This window comes from Podarcis melisellensis, assembly GCF_964234715.1.
Source record: "Podarcis melisellensis genome assembly, chromosome: 4".
Taxonomy (NCBI): domain Eukaryota; kingdom Metazoa; phylum Chordata; class Lepidosauria; order Squamata; family Lacertidae; genus Podarcis; species Podarcis melisellensis.
This window is the reverse complement of record NC_138531.1, coordinates 30,780,205-30,798,588: the sequence shown is the minus strand read 5'-3', so window position 1 is coordinate 30,798,588 and position 18,384 is coordinate 30,780,205. Positions and strand designations below refer to the sequence as shown.

At 43.0% G+C, this 18,384-nt stretch overlaps 1 protein-coding gene across 5 annotated transcripts in view; it reads right to left on the bottom strand.

The window, feature by feature from the left end:
- The window catches only part of RFX8 (regulatory factor X8), a 33,269-nt gene that overhangs the window by 3,379 nt on the left and 11,506 nt on the right, over positions 1 to 18,384 (bottom strand). For 2 of the 5 annotated variants that reach the window (XM_081907402.1, XM_081907400.1), the window contains exons 2-13: positions 17,255 to 17,378; positions 16,468 to 16,529; positions 13,737 to 13,823; positions 8,367 to 8,430; positions 7,270 to 7,362; positions 6,798 to 6,875; positions 5,725 to 5,838; positions 4,103 to 4,253; positions 3,894 to 3,952; positions 3,121 to 3,277; positions 1,870 to 1,964; positions 522 to 636 (exon numbers count right to left, since the gene is read on the bottom strand). In XM_081907402.1, the coding sequence (XP_081763528.1) occupies positions 522 to 636; positions 1,870 to 1,964; positions 3,121 to 3,277; positions 3,894 to 3,952; positions 4,103 to 4,253; positions 5,725 to 5,838; positions 6,798 to 6,875; positions 7,270 to 7,362; positions 8,367 to 8,430; positions 13,737 to 13,823; positions 16,468 to 16,529; positions 17,255 to 17,317 (1,138 nt within the window). In that variant the 5' untranslated portion in view covers positions 17,318 to 17,378. The remainder of the gene's footprint in view (positions 1 to 521; positions 637 to 1,869; positions 1,965 to 3,120; positions 3,278 to 3,893; positions 3,953 to 4,102; positions 4,254 to 5,724; positions 5,839 to 6,797; positions 6,876 to 7,269; positions 7,363 to 8,366; positions 8,431 to 13,736; positions 13,824 to 16,467; positions 16,530 to 17,254; positions 17,379 to 18,384) is intronic. The other 3 variants (XM_081907401.1, XM_081907404.1, XM_081907403.1) reach the window with 2 other exon arrangements.

The following is an 18,384-nucleotide window of genomic DNA, read 5'->3' as shown; positions in this document are numbered from 1 at the left end:
GGGCTATTACTGGTAGTAGTGCCAGCATTAAGGGCAGAAATTGAGGTTCGAAGTATGGCAGGCTGATTTATGCCATGCCATGCCTGACTCTGAGCAATAAAGAGGGGGTATTTGTTGTGGGATCCGTGCTTATGATGCATGCAAGCTTTTTTTTGAAGCCTCCACGTGACATAGCTGCCATCCAAATGCCAACCCTCCTTATTTAATCTGGATTTACACTTTCTGGGGGGAATACGATCGGCCCCCCCCAAAACCCCTCAACACTGCAACAATCTGTTTGCAATATCTCCACAGCCCTTTTGCAATATGAAGGCCCCCTCCCCACCTGAAAGCAGACTCCTCTTCCATCGTGGGCCTCAAGGACACAAGTCATAAGCACACACTGAGGAAGGTGACTCATTAGATAAGAGTCCTGCCCGCATGGCGCAAGGCTCCTTGTTCAAGATCCCAAGTTCTTGACCACCAAATATGTTTCACAGCAGAATACGACCTACAAAAGACCATCGCAGGACATCACTGACCAAAGCTCTCTGTGTGGCAGAGGGTCATTGCCTTGCTGACAGACGTCAAGAGGAAGTTCCACCTCAGCTGGAAATTAGCAGCGAGCTTTCTGAACTCTTCTTGATTCTTGCTCGGCTGCAAAGAGTCACACAAAGACATTTCATTGTAACATGGCTCCAAAGACTACATAGGCAAATGCTTCAAACCTATACTAGCCTCCCTGAGAGTTAAGTCTCACTAAATTCCAGTGAGCTCATTTTTTATATGATTAGGAGTTTGGGAACTCTGCCGGTGGAAGAAAGTTGGGATATAAATGTAGTACTTTTCTTCCACTATGGATAAATTTCTTCAGACATGGGACAGCTGTCTAGTGGTTTCTGGCATACCATCAGGATGTGCTTATAAAGAAATAGGAGCTGCTTTAGTGAATGAGACTTTGGGAACAGGGTTGAACGTATACCTGCATTTATGTTACAGGTAGGTAGCTGTGTTGGTCTGCTGTAGTCGAAACAAAATTTAAAAATTCCTTCCAGTAGCACCTTAGAGACCAACTAAGTTTGTTATTGGTATGAGCTTTCGTGTGCATACACACTTCTTCAAGTGGGACATGGGTGGCGCTGTGGGTTAAACCACAGAGCCTAGGACTTGCCAATCAGAAGGTTGGCGGTTTGAATCCCCGCGAAGGGGTGAGCTCCCGTTGCTCGGTCCCTGCTCCTGCCAACCTAGCAGTTTGAAAGCACGTCAAAGTGCAATTAGATAAATAGGGACCGCTCCGGCGGGAAGGCTTAGTCATGCTGGCCACATGACCCGGAAGCTGTACGCCAGCTCCCTCGGCCAATAAAGCGAGATGAGCGTCACAACCCCAGTGTCGGCCACGACTGGACCTAATGGTCAGGGGTCCCTTTACCTTTACACTTCTTCAGATACTGCATTTATGTGTTTGAGATCATACTGAAAGGTCCCTCTATTTTAGCATTGATCCTCACCCACACTCCAAGCACACAAATATTTCAGTTCAACTATTTTCAACTAGTGTAGAAACTTCTCATATATATACATATGAGAGAGAGAGTGTGTGTGGGTCATTGTACAAAGTACGCAGTGGGGATGGGATGTCCTTCCCCAGACCAAGGGCTATATTTCTGCTAATCAACTTGCCAGGAACCTCACGCCCGCAGTGGGCGGAGCCAAATTGACACTGGGAGGGCAAAATGGACAAGTCCAGAGCTGGTAGTGAGCAGGGTCACCCTATTCTCCCTCCTTCACCTTTCTCTCATATAGATGCACACACACCAGCTTCATTTCAGGAGCAGCACCGTCTCTCTCGTGAAATAAACACAGTATCTCTAAGACCGCCTAATTTTGTACCTGAATCACGAAAGCCTCAAGGTCCGAGGACAAACAATTTAGCAAAACCCTAATATCTGTTGAAGTGTCCAGTGAAGACATCAGATTATTCAAGCCTATAAAACAAGTGAATATGCACTGGCTCATAGATGGCTCAAGGCTTTTCCTTAGTTTAAATCTCTTTATACTTAACAGAGACAAAACATATTAAAAACAACTATATGAAGACAATATGTTTTCTTATTAGCTTCTAGCTAAATAGGATCTTGTTTTTACGGCCTGTTGATTCCAAATTTCACTGCAACCTCTAAGAAGAGCTAGGGCTTTAGTCAATCAATCTGTGTTTGTTCTTATATGTGAAAAATACTGTGCACAGAGCAGCCGAAATTCAACATTTTTAATGTTCAATTCATTTGAATGAGATTAAGAATCAACTTAGTGTTCCTACTGAATCCAGCTTGGGCTGGACCATGTCAACTGTTGTTGTCTTATGAAAATGTAAGGCAGGGAAACCATGAAAGCTTAGTCAATGAAAATGTTATTCTTTGATGCAAAGGACTGCATCATATGATACTTTGATGTGTAGGACACCATCTCTGTATTAAGGCTACAGTGATTCAAGACACACACGCCTTGTGTCCATTGATAAAATTATGACCTCCCCATTCACATGCAAGCAAGAAGCTTTGCCATGAATATTATCCACTTTGATCAATTAGGTCTTCTGATATTAGTGTACAACAAAGGGTGTTAGTTCAAGTAGCAACATATAATTTCAACAGTGATGTGGCATGAATATTTTCCTATTTCATCAGTTCCTTAGCAACAACGCAAACACAGTATTAGGGCAAGCTTATCAGTTTCAAAAAAAAATCACTAAATACAGGTAAAATGAACATGAGCATTTTATAGGGCATGAGAAAACTTTCCAGAGCAAACTGAAAACTTTCTGATGCAAATTGCCCTAAGTTCTCCCAAGTGCTAACTTCCTTTCATCACAGCCATGCCCACTGTAATTAATATGAAGAGAAACCTTATTAATCATATAAAACTTCAACAAGAGGTCCAAACCAAATGTCACAAAAGAATTTGGAAGAAGGACATCCACATTTGAAACTAAGAACAAACTGTGAAATAATCCTCATGTGATATCCACATAAGGAAAACATTTTGTATCAAGGAAAGAGGGAGAGGTTCTCTATCAAATTCTAGCAGAAAAAGTGAACAAAGTACTCCATCAAATAGGAAAATAGTAAGAGCCTGTGCTGCTACATTTCAGCTCTGTGCCACTTTCAATTTCATCCACATTTCTAAATGCAATTTGCAGCGAGCTTCCAGGAATGTCCGAAAACCCCTGAGTAATGATTGCGTTCATGTCCGATTTCAAAACATTGACCCTCCTGCTGTTGTTCAAGACTATTCTCATGGTCTGTAAATGAAGAGAGGAAAAGTGCACGTGATTTATGTCTTGGGAAAAGCAAAGACAAAACCAATAACCCCACTCACTTTCAACAATCCAACTCCAGGTGCACGTGATTTATGTCTTGGGAAAAGCAAAGACAAAACCAATAACCCCACTCACTTTCAACAATCCAACTCCAGGTGGAAGTTAATCTGCAACCTGATTGGCCTACAGGAGAATCCCAGAATTAGCCAATCATGTGGGGCCAATTGTATAAATAATGTATATAAAGCAGACATTTCGGGGGAACTTGCATTCCTCACTACTATGAGCTGAATAAAGAGCATGAAATCCACACTCGACTCCGAGTATATTTCACTTTGGTTCTCAGCAATGAACATAGGGGAAATGATTTTCGTACTGCTCCAAAGCTCTGTATTACAGCTTACTTTCCCCACCAACCTGCCCAAGTCCTCCACCCATTCCACATTCTGTCCAGAAGGAGGCAGCATCTCATAACTGCACTATGTCCAGCAACACAACATAACTGTAAACATAGGCCTGTGACTGATCCATCCTACAGAACGTTTTTGTTAATTAATTCATTGCAACTGACTTCAGCTTTCACCTTTGGGATACATACCTTTGCCATGTTAGCAAGGTAAGTCTTCCTCCGAAGTCTTTTTATAAACAAAGTCACCTCTGAGAGGAAAGGAAGAAACAAATGATCATCATTCACCACCACTTTAATTCTAAACGACTTGTGTTACAGCCTGCATTACTAAACAGTTTGAACAGTTCATATCTATGAATATTGACCCTGCTTTTCAAGTTCACAATACTTGAACATACCTTTGATTTTAGAGGCGCCCAACAACGGTGGGAGGTCTTCCATAGTTGCGAGCAGCCAGCTTTTAATATTTTTGCTGAATAATCTGACCAGTTTGAGGTACTGTATAGAGACATCTTCCAGAAAATCATGAAGCAGAACCTTCTCCATTTCCTAAAAGTATTGGACAGTTCTTACCCAAAGGCAAATGCAATGAACATAACATGAAAACAGATTATTTCCCAACAGATTGTCCCAAACCACTGAAGGGACTAGGAATTACTTTCCTCTTGAGGATTAAATACAGCGACCCAGTTCAGACAATTACTTAAACCATGGTTTAGGTTTACGCGATTAGGAATGACCACAGTGAGCCCCCTCTCCCTTTTAATATGCAAGAGAAAAATGAAAGCTTCTGCTTTCACTTTAGTGGAAGCCACAATTCTGCATTACATTACAAACAGTTCTGCATTACAAACTTGGAGAAGTGTGGTTTCTTGCTGTAACTAGGGTTGGACGAGAATCCATTTTGCATTTAAAGCTGAATCTATAAAATCAGTACCTTCTGAAACAATATGCAAACCAACACACATCTTTCCTTAGAAATCTGCACTTACCTGAATTTTGCAATTAAATTCTCCAACCACACAATGTTTACCAAAAATATATATGCATGTATTATTAATAAATATGTTAGTGAAAATTACCTACAAAACACATATTGTTCAATAACATACAAAAATATGTGTGTTAGTCATTAGGAGAAATTCTCACTAAAATGCTGATGAATTTTCATGAGGATATAGAAGGCAACAAGCAGCTGAATAAAATTTGCACTTACAAATTTATATGTACAGATGCAAAATTAGAAATGATGACTACAATTTAAATAGAAATGCAAGTAACATATCTCACCATGATGGAGAAGACAGGGATTAGGTAACCTGCGTGCCTGTATAGTCTGCTGTCTTGGTGCTAACTGATTACGGGCAACTACAGAGCCCTTGATGTTAAACCTGAAACTGCTTGCAGGGGCTTTCAAATAGAGGACTCCTTCAAACTCTCCACTGTAAAGTAGGACACATGACCACACTAAGCAGCAAAGGGGCTCATAATAAGGTCTCCTCATAAGATCTCCTCAGAAAATCTCAGTGCCAGTGTGGCGTTGTGGTTAGGGTGCTGGACTAGGTCCTGGGAGGCCAGGATTCAAATTTCCACTCAGCCATGAAGCTCACTGGGTGACCTCAGGCCACTCCCTGTCTGTTCTTAGCCCAACCTACCTCACAGGGTTGTTGTGAGGTTGAAATGGGGAGGAAAACCATGTACACCACCTTCTGAAAATCACAAATGAGCACCAATCATTGGAATACGAGAGCAGCCCTTCTGGGGTTTCTTTCTCCTCAAGTGAGGTTGAGATGATGAAGGACTAGGAAGGCAGCCATCCCCACAAATCCTGTATGAATATACAAGGTTTCTCTGTCAACCAGGGGCCATTCAAGCCATACACGTATTAGCTGCAGAAGCAAGGAAATGCCCATCTGGTTGAAGAACTTCACTTTTATCTGCACACTTTTGCCCCACTTCTGCCAAAGAAGGTCTGATTCAAAGTTTGGGAACCTCTGGTCTAATATATGAAAAGTGGTACCTGGAAGAGCTGCCTGTCATAGCATTGAAACAGCTGGCAAACATCTGCCTGGGACACGAACATTATTGCGTCAGGCTTCAGAGACTTCCAGAAAGTAGTGAAGAGCTCTTCCACCTAAAGGAGCACATACTTAATGAATTTTCACTGCAACATTGAAGTCATTTATTGTTGGGAAAAGAAGCTTAAGGACATTTGCTCAGCCCAGAACCCACCATGTGCTTCTGCTGCCTTCTCAGATGTTGGGAATTCCCTGAAATGCTTCCTTCCCCTAATGCAACGGCTACACTGCTCCTCAACATGCATCTCCACATAATGGTGGTGGGCTGGGGGGGGGGGGTTAGAAGAAGACTTGCTCTACTCATGTTTGGCTTAAAAAAACTTTAATCCAACTGGCCTAGAAGACGGAAGTAAAATATCGGTAGTGATCCCCATTGTTTCCAAAAAGGAGGCAAAATAAAAGTCTCGGGTGTCTAAAGCATGTAATATTAGCAATGAAATCTAGAAAAAACAGAGGTTACGGGACTGTTTATTTTGCCTGCTTGTATATCATCATAATCAAGCAGAGATTTAGGATAAAGTAGTTGGAGTAATGAGTTTTACGGGAAGGAGGAAATTCCATTAATGGCTACAATCTTATATATATATATGCATGTTTCCCTGGGAGTAAAGGCATCCCCCCCACCTCAAACCAAATAGCATCTTAAAAACAAGAGAGCCCTACTGGATCAGACCAAAGGCCCACCTATTCCAGCATTCTGCTCCCACAGTAGCCAGAGTGGCCTCTTTCAGAGGAGGTGTTTTCTTCAGGACCACAGCACGGAAAGAAAGAGTTGAATTCCTCCTCCCTGCCTCCTGCAATCCTAATAATTATCAGCCTCTCTCATCATCTGATATTTGCATTTTAAAAACTAAAACAAAACTTTATGGCAAGGGCAAAGACATATTTAACCTCACATCACCTTTGGCCTAAATACAGCCAGAGAAATTATGTGGAACTTCCTATCAAATAAACATGGAATGGGCTGATCTGAAGGAAGGCTTACGCAGAGACCTAACACAAACATCACACCTACCTGGTCAAGATCCTTGTTTTTTACATTCTGCAACACTTCCTGGCAGTGGGTGCAATATGCATCAGCAAATAAAGAAACCTGGAATATATACAAAACGAGGCAACATGAAAGCACTGTGGTCAAGAATTCATAATTGCTCCATTTATTCAGTCCTCAAAGCACCATGCAACAATCTACAACCAAAACAGACCCAAACAGGTCAACCCTATCATACAAAAATCTATACAATAATCAGAAGCGGACTATTGCAACTCAGAGGTTTGGGATAATAAAAATAGAAGATCTTACTTGTCAACCTTAAAGGGACAAGGGTGTAGGTTTCCCTTTGGGATAATTTCCACAATATGGGGGCTACCACCAAGAAGTCAATGCTTCTCACAATCTTGCTGTCCTTGGTGGCAGTAGCTACAACAGGGTCTCATCACTTGATTTGATCTCAGCTCTGGAAGGGTTGTTATGCTATCAAACATACCATTTTACAGGAATATTTCTTTTCTAGCTCCTGTTCCCATGAAGAAAATCTCCTGAATTCAGGAAGTGGATATCCAACTGCTTCTTGGTCCTTCTGCAAAACGACAACAGTTTATTAAGTTTACAACCCACACTTACAACTATGTTTATTACTACTGGGTGGCACAACATTGGGAAACAACAGAGTGGGGTCCTTTGGCATTGGTATGTTTTTGCAACAGCCACATCGATCTGGGGAAAACTTGACATGAAGGATTTTTTGGGTGGATTGGACTGTCATTGTGCTTTTACAGAGTATTTCCAGAGCCACTCCTATCCAGTAATCCAACTCACATTCCCATTAGCCTGATCAAAGGATTCTCACACTTGGTTTGATACTCTTACACAAAATACACGGGCATCACTGTCAGTTGCGAAGTGCACACCCATGTATGGCTAGCTCCTGCTTGTTCCTTTGCTAAACTGCTCCAGGGCTCGAACAGAAAGCTTTATTGGGAACATGATGTGGGGTAGTCAATCAGCACTGCGTATAGCCAGCTTCTGTTTCAAACTTGCAAATCTATCCCCCCACCCCACTCCGAATTCCATCATGCAGTGGAAAAGAGACAACTGGGCTGAACACAGAAGAGGCAGTTTCAGAGTGAACCTCCGGCTCTAAAATTGTTACGCCTGACTTCACCTTTAAAAGGGTATGAGCAGCAAGTCACACTCTTGTATTTGGTTCTATGATTCTATGGGTCTATGTTTCACAAGTGATGCAGCTGTGTACTTAAAGGTAGCAGCAGAATCTCCCCTGAGATCGACTAACACAGCAGAGTACATGGACTGAGGTACAATAATGATCCTACCAGGAAGCAAGTGAAGAAATGGGTCACCACGCTTAAAGTCTCTCGCATACAGGATTTAATTATGTGCTTACTGATTCAGTGCCATGGCTCCTGCCAACTTCCTACAGCAGAATCATAGCCAGGAAGAAAAATGCTTTTTAAAAAAGCGTTCTCGGCAGGTTGCATTTCACTGATCCATCAAGGACGGATGTTTTAACAGTCCTTGGCTCGTAGCCGCCTCGTATTAAATCTGCTTTGAACAAATACTCACTGTCTCTTTTCTGCAGCCACTGCTCTGATAACTTGCCGCATTCTCAAAACTGCAAACCTCCCCACTGTGGTAGGATAGACAACAACAAAACCTACTTTGAAATAGTTCTGTTTGGTTAACTATTTCTCTACAATGTCTGAATCAGGACAGGCTGCAAGCGTATGTACCAATGCCTGGGTGTTATGATGGGCTAACAATCTCTCTGAATTGGCAGCAAGTGGTTCCTGGGTTCAGGAATTAGGTTGTTTGCCTGTTTTGGGCAGGGTTGCACTCCTTCTGAAGGAACAGGTACAAAATTCAGAAGGTGCTCCTGGAATTATCTTTGCCACTAGACGCCAAGGACATCTAGAGTGTCTATTACCATCTCCAGCTGGTACGACAGCTATGCTTTCTCCGTAATAAGGGTAGCTTGGCCATTGACAACCTCACAATTAGATGGCTTGCATGTACTCCCTGTGGGACTGCCTTTGCACCTGGTCCTGAATCTGCAACTAGGGCAGAATTCGGCAGCTAGGATGCTGAGAGGAGCACTTAGCTATTTCATCCATGCTGAAAGAACTGCACTGGCTGCCTCTTTGCTAGCTCACCAGATTCAAGAGCTTGCTGCTGACATATTATTTAATTTATTGTCATTTAAATTTATGCTTTGCTGTTCTTCCCCACATGGCAAACACATCCCTGGGGAAACCCAGCCAGATGGGCGGGGTATAAATAATAAATTATTATTATTATCCCCGATAAAACAAGGCAATTAAAAATGAAATAAAGACGTATTTCAAAACAATTTAAAGCATCTAAAAAGCACCACAAAAGTGGTGGCACCTACCCTCTGAGCTCCATGCATGGATTTTGCTAGGTCAACCTTGGCCCCTACTGACCAGGGACAGCCTCTGTTTTCTAGTACCTATCAAACAATAAATCCTCTTCCTATTTTTGCCTTTGGGGAAACGCCTTGTTAACATTTTGTTAGCGTGCTAGAGCTGTCATCCTTCAGGATTCAGCTATTTATAACTCAAAGCTCTGTGGGATGGTGGTTCCATCTTGTCTGGAGCACATTCATATAAATGGCATAAGCACAGGGTGATAGCCAAACAAACAGTTCCAGTAACATAAAGACTTTGGACTGAGCAACGGAACTTTACCTCCCTCTCTTCTCCTCATATGTCCCCTATGTCTGAGTTGGGGGAATGTCCAGAATTTACTTAGGGGGTACATGGGGGCACACAGAGAGAGGAGAGTGAGTGTCACTGTACAACCCAAAGTGTTTGTGCTAGCAGAACTGTTTAGTTGGATACCATGGCACTAAACGCAGCCTACCATTTCACATACCGCAGCTCCCGAAGCAAGTTAGCATTGTAGCATTGTCGCCCACTTGGCTTTTAAGCTAGCAGAGGACGGGACTGCTACAAATCAAACGAATGTTGCTGTAACATGTAGAAATTCACAGTGGAAGTGAGTGATCCATGTTATGAAAACAGACACAAACGTGTGTGTATGTATGTATGTGGTGAAACGTTGGGAGCGCACAAGCTTTTTTGGCTTGCTACTACAATTCCCATCATGCCTGACCATTAAGAAGCCATCCTGTCTGGGGCTGGTGGGAGTTGGGACTCTAAGCACAGCTCAGGGGTCATAGGTTTCTGATCCCTGGCTTACTGTGAACTTCTAAGAACTTGAGGGAGTAGTTCTATAGGGCAGCAAACGCCAGAGCTGTTAAGATTTATTATGCTTGGCCCCCAAGTATTTTTCAATGCAGCAAGAATTATTTAAGCAAGAAACAAAAAAAGAAAACAAATTTGGCCGTAATCAAATTAAAGAAGGCCTGCACAACTGGTGACAAAGGCACTCCAGTACTCCTCTATTACAGCCTGCCAAGTTTTAAACCACCATCCTGTTTTTGCAGTGCCAGCAAACAGCAGCTTCCATTGGGGTGCCATACATAACCAGCAGGCTGTATTCAGCTTGGTGGATAATAGCACAGCTTTTTTTTTTGCAGCCAGAATTCAGTTCTGGCACCTCTCAGGTGGGACCCATTGCCATTATACAAAAACAAGAGAGTTGTTCATGGTCAGTTCTGGTACCTCTTGTTGTAGAAAAATAGGGCTGGATAATAGGTTGTACAAGCTGCATAGGAGCCAACACATAAGGGCCGAGGATCCTTCGGACCCCATCAATAAAATATTTGAGGGGCCACCGCTCCCCCAAGTTGATGAGCATTGACATTCAAATGGTGTGTGTGTGCCGCATCTTGTGATCCATTACGCAAGGTGGGGCTTACCTGCCCCCCCCCAATATTTTATTCAAGTTGGCACACCTGGCAAGCTGGGTATAAGTTGCTTTGCAGGCAACCCTTCTTGGAAAACTAGGTTTTCAAGACTGGGACTTTGCTTTCTTTCTTTTTAATAAGGCCTTGGAGCAGCTCAACTTGAATTCTAGGATAAACTGCCAGGAGTGTAGTAATACGTTGCCTGAGAATTCCCAGCCCCTGCTTCTCTGGGAAGACCACTCCACCCAATCGACTATTGCTACTATAGCAACACGCACGGATGGTGCTCTCTCTCAATAGGCTGGCTGGCATAGCTTGTCAGCTCTTGGGCTGCCATCCTGCTCCTCCTCAAGAGCCAATTGAGCTGTATGCATGGTCTTGTGGCTGCAGCTGCTGCCTAGAAACAGGGAAGCAGGAGAGCTCATCCCTCTGCTCGGTGATGTCAGCACCCTAAAAATGAGCACCTGCTTGAAGCTTGCCATATGTAATCACAGAACACTAGCAAACATCCATCCCAACGGTGCTCAGAATATCCTAGAGAACTGAACAAAACAAACCATATTTTTTTTGCCTCCGAGTGCTTACAGTCTGAGCCGAATGAGAGAACTAAAGAGATGGAAAAAGGATCACGCTTTTACAAGCAGGGATGTGGGAGCAGGGCTCACAGAGAGCATGCCCTCTGAGCCCAGTGATCACCCTGCAATGGCCTCTCCCTGCTGCCTTGTGTGAGGAAATTTGCGTGACGTGTTTTGTTTGTTTCCTCCTGAGTCTGAGGAGAAAGCTAGAGGAGCATGCTCACACCACGCTTCACCTCCGAAAGTCACTGTGAGGGCATGTGCCTCCGTGGATTCCGTGATTCCTTCTGTCACCCACATTCCCTCACATGCATCCCTAAGACCCATTGGCTGCTTCTTCCCTTCTTCTTCTTTCCACAACCTTCCGCCATACCACACTGGGGGCTTTTGGAAACAGGCAAAGCCCACCCTATCACAGGCCAAGTAAGGCAACCGCCTCAGGTGGCAGATGCTGGTGGGTGGCAACAGCCCTCTTGCTGCTCCTCTCTGTTGGACAGAGCTGTTCACATGGCATGCCTTGCTCCGCTTATTATTTTGTCAAGAACAGCCTGCAGAATACAGCCACAATAAACCACCAGCCTGGAGGGACCCTTTGTTAGTTGCCCTGTGATGCTTCCCAATGCATATTTTTGTCTTCCCATATAAATCCTTTCTGGATTTCTTTCTCCAAACCAGGGATGCGGCCTGTGGTGAGGCAGAAATGGCTTCGGCCTGTGACTGCGCTGTGATCACCGCCATACGGAAAGGGACTCTTGCACTGTAGCAAGTCAACTGAAGCCCAAGATGTTTGCAGGCACAAACACTTCTGAAAGTGGGCTCATTTATAACCACTCCAATAGCACCATGAGCATGAATAATCATGAATTCACAATAAAAACGACATATGGAGGGGCCCTAAATTGAGTGGATGTTATATAGCAATGCCTACCGCAACAAGGAAAATGGATGGAACCAGTAACTAGCTGTGAGTCATGTCAGGTTACACTGCACATCCCCATCATGGTTAAAGTTATTTTTCCACAGGCTACCCAAGACTATATGCTCATTTTTTCCAGCTCATTTTTTATTTTGCTACATTTTTAATGGCATTATTTCATTGTGATGGCTGTTGTCTGTTTTTGTGGCTGCCCCGGGCTCCTTTAGGAGGAAGGGTGAGATAGAAATTTAATTAATGAATAAATGAAATGAAATTCTTAAGACTGGTATTTTAATACATTTGCTGACTTTCGTAAAACACCTTGCAGGTGCCTGGCTACATACTTAAAGCTGCATAGGACCACAGGAACAAATCTGCCTATGCTAATTTATATGTAGAAACATCACAGTAGGCAAGACAACTAATTTCCCACCCTAATCAGCCCTAATCACACCAAACTAATTTCTCTTCAATTCGTGTATCCCCCATTAATTTCCCAGTACATTATCCTCCAAAGCAATTCAACTCTCCTTAATTTATCCCCCATTCATTACCTCCAAATCATCTGGACAAAGTCATCTTAAATTAGTTTATTTCCCCAATTTAAAACCATACCCAGTATGTCCCAGGTTCAATTTCCCTCAAATTCATTGCTCACCCTCCAGATTTGGGGTCACCTTTTTCATCTATCACTAATTCAAACACAATCATTCCAAGAGCAGAAATTGCTTTTTGCTAGTGGAAACACACATTTGGATTTAACCTCACGAATTTTCACAAGTAACTTGTTTCCTCCCCACCCCCCCTTGTGTAATATGAATGTAGAATATATGATTTAGTCTCCAGACAGAATCTCCATGCTGCACAACCCAGTTAAGTGGATCATTTTGAAGCAATTTTTTAAACCCACACTTCATCCATATATACTATTGTAGGCCTATGCATCCTTCTACTGTGATGTGTAGCTCATTGCAGAAGGTGTGTGTGTGTGTGTGTGTGTGTGTGTGTGTGATCAATGTGCGACAAATCTGATTTTAAGTTTAATCAGAACTTGGCAGCAGTAGTTTTGACATTTAAGAGTAAAATCTGCCAAACCGAATCTTGCTCAAACAGGTTGTAACTGACAACTAGAGCTTGCAAATATATTCTGTTTGCTCAACAATGCACATCCAAAATTTGAGTTAATTAGCAAAGGGGGTCCCACTCTGATCCCTCAGCTGTTCAAATAGCTGAATCAGTAATTGGGAAACTATCTGAAGTCCTCTTGCCTGGGACTTCATTAAACGGTCTCAGTTAAACCAGCTGACCTTTGCAAGCTTGGTTCTTCTTATTTGTTGACCGTAAAACTAAATGTCACCCATTAGACCTGGGATTGAACCAAGACATTTTGTGAATAACAAGATCACACTGGGATAGCTCAGTTGGTACAGCATGAGACTCTTAATCCCATACTGTTTTACAGCTTCTGTTGCAACTACACAGCAAACTGGGACCCCCCAATCCTCAAAGTGCCAGGGTTATCATTATCCAACCAACTGGCGTAAATTCACTGGAAATACAATTTCAGCTATCCGTACCCACATTTTGTCGTGAAACATATTTAAGAACCAAACCTGTTCTCCCTTTTCTCAGCCAAAAGATAGCAATAGTAGGCATAGAAGGATGAGCTCTTCTTTATCTGTATTCCATCATAATGATACCTGAAGAATAACAGACAAATTTAAGAGATTAATGAAGAGGCCAGTTGCGTGGCGAACTCTCAGCCATAATCTGTAAATATCTGTCAAAGATTCAAAATATATAAATAAATGGGATACTTTCTGCGACACCTTTAACCACCTAATATGCTATGTACAACCTTGTTGATAATCAACTAAGCCAGTGCAACCAAAACTGTGGGTCCTGATGTGGTCCTGTTGGGTTGCACCAAGCGTAGGCAAACTCTGGCCCTCCAGATGTTTGGGACTACAATTTCCATCATCCCTGATCACTGGTCCTGTTATAGCTAGGGATTATGAGAATTTTAGCCCCAAACATCTGGAGGGCTGGAGTTTGCCTATGCCTGGGTTGCACAATGAATGACATGCTCCCTTGCCCCATTTCTGCAGGTCTTAGGTTCTTCCTTCCTTCCTTCATCAGGCAGACAGCACACCCTTCCTACTGGGCGACCCCATTAATAAATAAGCTCCTTCCATTCATGACAAGAGTGGGGAACCTGCGGCGTTTCAGATGTTATTGGACTACAACTGTGAACCTCCCTGGCTGCTGGTCAATGCTGGTTGGGGTTGATGAGAGATGAATTCCAACAACATCTGGAGGGCACAGATTCCCCATTGTTGCTCTATGTCACAGCTTAAATTCTATTCTATTCCTATACTGCCTAGAATATGGGTGGCCAATGTATGTACTCTGATGTTTTAGAATACAACTCCCATCAGTTGTAGAGCAGCCCCTGATGTTGACCCAGAAGCTGCAGCTTTGAAATGCAGGGATGTGGCTGCTCACTGGGGCAAACGATCACCCTTATGTTACATTGCTGCTGAAAGAATTACACTGGGAGCTAATTGCCTACTGGGCTAAGTTCAAAGTGCTGGTAGTGGTGCACAATTCCCTATGCAGGTTGGGACCCGGAAACCTAAAAGACCCTATCACTCCTTATGTAACCCGACTGATCACTGTGCTCTGCAGGAGAATGTCAACTGCAGATAACATCTCATCAGGAGGGCTTGTTCTGCAGGACATAGGAACTGGGCTTCTAGAGTGGTGTAATCTATTCTTCGGTTTTGTATTAGACAGCCACCCTCCCACCTACTGTATTGTCGTTTTGATGCCTCCCTCTTTCAGCAAGCCTTTTAAAGGAAACTTTTGTCCCCATCTGTCTCGGATTTGAAATTGTTTTTATATACAGAACTGTGTCAAGTGTTTTATATATGTTTTCACTGTTGAGGTTTCCAGTGTTAAATGATTTTGCGATGCTCATAGGAAGCAATTAACAAGTGGGGAAAAAATAAACAAAACAGCCCCAGGAAGCATGTCCAATGGTCAGTGATAATGGGAGTTGTAACCAACAGCATCTGGAAGACACTACATTGTCTATATACCTATGTTGTCATTAAAGATGGATATAAAATATAAACTTGTGCAGTGTTGACTCCTGATGAGATATTCTTCAATGTGTTGAGGAAAAATAAAATTAGGTGGGTCCCACTTCAAAATGCTTGAGAAGCACTAAGCTACAGGCCAGGTTTTTATATGCTGCAATTTGACTTAAAACAAATAGTTTCTCTCCGATAATCATATGAAAACTGCTCTAAAGATCACCATGTTTTCCAATGTGAAGCTCTGCCAATTAGTGATAAATTTAATTCTGCCTATAGGCTAATGTCACATTAGGGTGGGTGGTTTAAAAACCACAAGCATTGACTGATCCTTCTGTTCCATCTTAGAATATTTATGAACATTAGCACCATTCAGCAGTCAACTGCCAACGGCAGAATATTAACAAACTGCAGCTCCTATAAGGAAAGTAAAAATTGAATTTAGTGTGAATGCACACACACTGCCCGGAGGGGAAGAGAACAGGTGTCCTTTTTTCAGAAAGGAAAAGAAACCAGGAGGTCAAGGACTGTGAGAACAGCTGGGGAAGCGAGGAACAGAGACAGGGATCTTAGATGCGAAGAAATTGGAGAAAAGAGTACAATAAACTAGGCAGAGAGAGACTCGGGGATTGACGGGGGAAATGATTTAACACCCACAGAACGTTTAAGAGAAAGAGATACAGAAGAGGGAGGGAGTTGAAGATTTCTCTGTGAATAAAGGGACGCGGGTGGCGCTGTGGGTTAAACCACAGAGCCTAGGACTTGCCTATCAGAAGGTCAGCGGTTCAAATCCCCGTGACGGGGTGAGCTCCCATTGCTCGGTCCCTGCTCCTGCCAACCTAGCAGTTCGAAAGCACGTCAAAGTGCAAGTAGATAAATAGGTACCGCTCTGGCGGGAAGGTAAACGGTATTTTCGTGTGCTGCTCTGGTTCGCCAGAAGCGGCTTAGTCATACTGGCCACATGACCCGGAAGCTGTATGCCGGCTCCCTCGGCCAATAAAGCGAGATGAGCGTCGCAACCCCAGAGTCGGCCACGACTGGACCTAATGGTCAGGGGTCCCTTTACCTTTACCTTACTGTGAATATATTTCACTGTTTACAGATGTTGCTACCATGGTTTTGCATGAAAGTTCACCTTCCATATTACAGTACCTGTGAACTCTTAAATGCACAAATAAGCAGCTGACTATAGACTTTTCTGATAGCTTCTAAATCTTCAATTAATACAAATGAAATGATAATGTACCTTGCACTTCCCCTTGTGCCCAGTCTTCTGGTTCCTAAGTCTGGGAACACTAACCGAACAAGCTTAAAAGAAATGCACAGAAAAGTTAGTCACACTGGTAAAATATTTGTGTGCTTCCTGTATCATCTCAGAACATTTTCAACCCATTTTCTAGTTATCATCAGGTGATGTACTCACCTGGGATTTACTGAACTGAACAGCTAGTAATTTCCCACATTCTGTCAATCTATCTGGAATATTTTACATGTTTTATAGTGCATTCCTCAGTACACATCATCTACTCAGAAGTAGGCCACATTAAGACCTCCCAGGAATGTGTGTTTAGGACAGCAGCCTCATGCCATTTTTCACTTGACAGTTTATATCCAGAAACACGAATGTTTACTCAAGTATACATTGTGTACGTCTCACAGCAGTTGTGAGTGGAACACATATTAAAACCACCATATTGAATCGCCCACTGGGTCTAATTTGAATCTAAGGCTGCCATTGTATGCAGATTTAATAGGGAGTTAATTCCCACTGAAATGAGATGTACTGAGCAATTATGAATAGGAGTGTCCTGCACATGTCTCAACACGATATACAATACCAAGTGATTACTGAACAGAAGGGAAGATTTGTTTGATAAGTATGTACAAATATAACACCACTGCATCTCTATAACAAATGAATAGTTCTACTAAAATCAGCTCCCAGAGCCCAAAGCTTCTAATGGAGCAGAAACTGGTACAGTTCCATCCGAAACCGATAGCATTTTAAGGTAGCAGCAGCACACTGTGTATACCTTTCCAAATGTAGCTGGATTTACTTGAGTCTGGGCCTCCTGTCTGCAGTTCTCCACATACATTTCGTACAGCAGACAACGTGGCACACTGCATCCTTCGCATACAAAGAAATTGTCTGCTATCCTTGGAGGGGGGAAAAGAACCAAGAGGAAACAAATGTTATGCCTATTTATGTTCAGAAGATGCGGGTTGCCATGTTTACTTTGAAGGACAGAAGGTTTGCAGCAGGTAAAATAAAATTATAACTTGGAATTCCTGGGTTTACAAAGCGTTTTGTGAAACAAAATTGAATTCCATAAAATTGTTAATTGTTTGAATACAGTGTCTCCATATCTCAAGGTTGTGGGTTTCACTTTCGTTGCATTCTGCAGCTATTTTAATGCTTTTATATTTTACTATTTCATTTTATTTCAATCTGTTTTAATCATTTAACCTTCATTTTGCCATCAGAACTTCAGTTGTTACGTGGCATTAAAATGTAGTAAATACATACCGTATTTTTCGCCCTATAGGAAGCATGTTTTTCCTTCCAAAAATGAAGGGGAAATGTGTGTGCGTCCTATGGGGCGAATACAGGCTTTCGCTGAAGCCTGGAGAGCGAGAGGGGTCGGTGCACACTGGTAAAATATTTGTGTGCTTCCTGTATCATCTCGCTCTCCAGGCTTCAGGAAGCTCTGCGCAACCCTAGGGAGCCCGGCGCGAAACCGTGTCGGGCTCCCGAGGGTTGCGCGGAGCTGCCTGCACTCTGGGGCTCGGCGCAGCTCCGCGCAACCCTCCTGAGCTTCCCCCACGCCAGCCCCGTGCCTGGGGGGGGGGAATTAATTTTTTCCCCTTTATTTCTCCCCCCCCCAAAAAAAACCCCTAGGTGCGTCCTATGGGGCGAAAAATACAGTATATTTATGCATGCTAGATCGTCTGGTCAGCTATTGGGGGGAACAAAATGCTATACAGTGGTGCCTCGCAAGACGAAATTAATTCGTTCCGCAAGTTTTTTCTTCTCGCAAGTTTTTCGTCTTGCGAAGCACGGTTTCCCATAGGAATGCATTGAAAATCAATCAATGCGTTCCTATGGAAACCGCCTTCAGACCAGGTCCGGGGACAGTCTGTCCCCCGACCTCTTCTGAAGGCT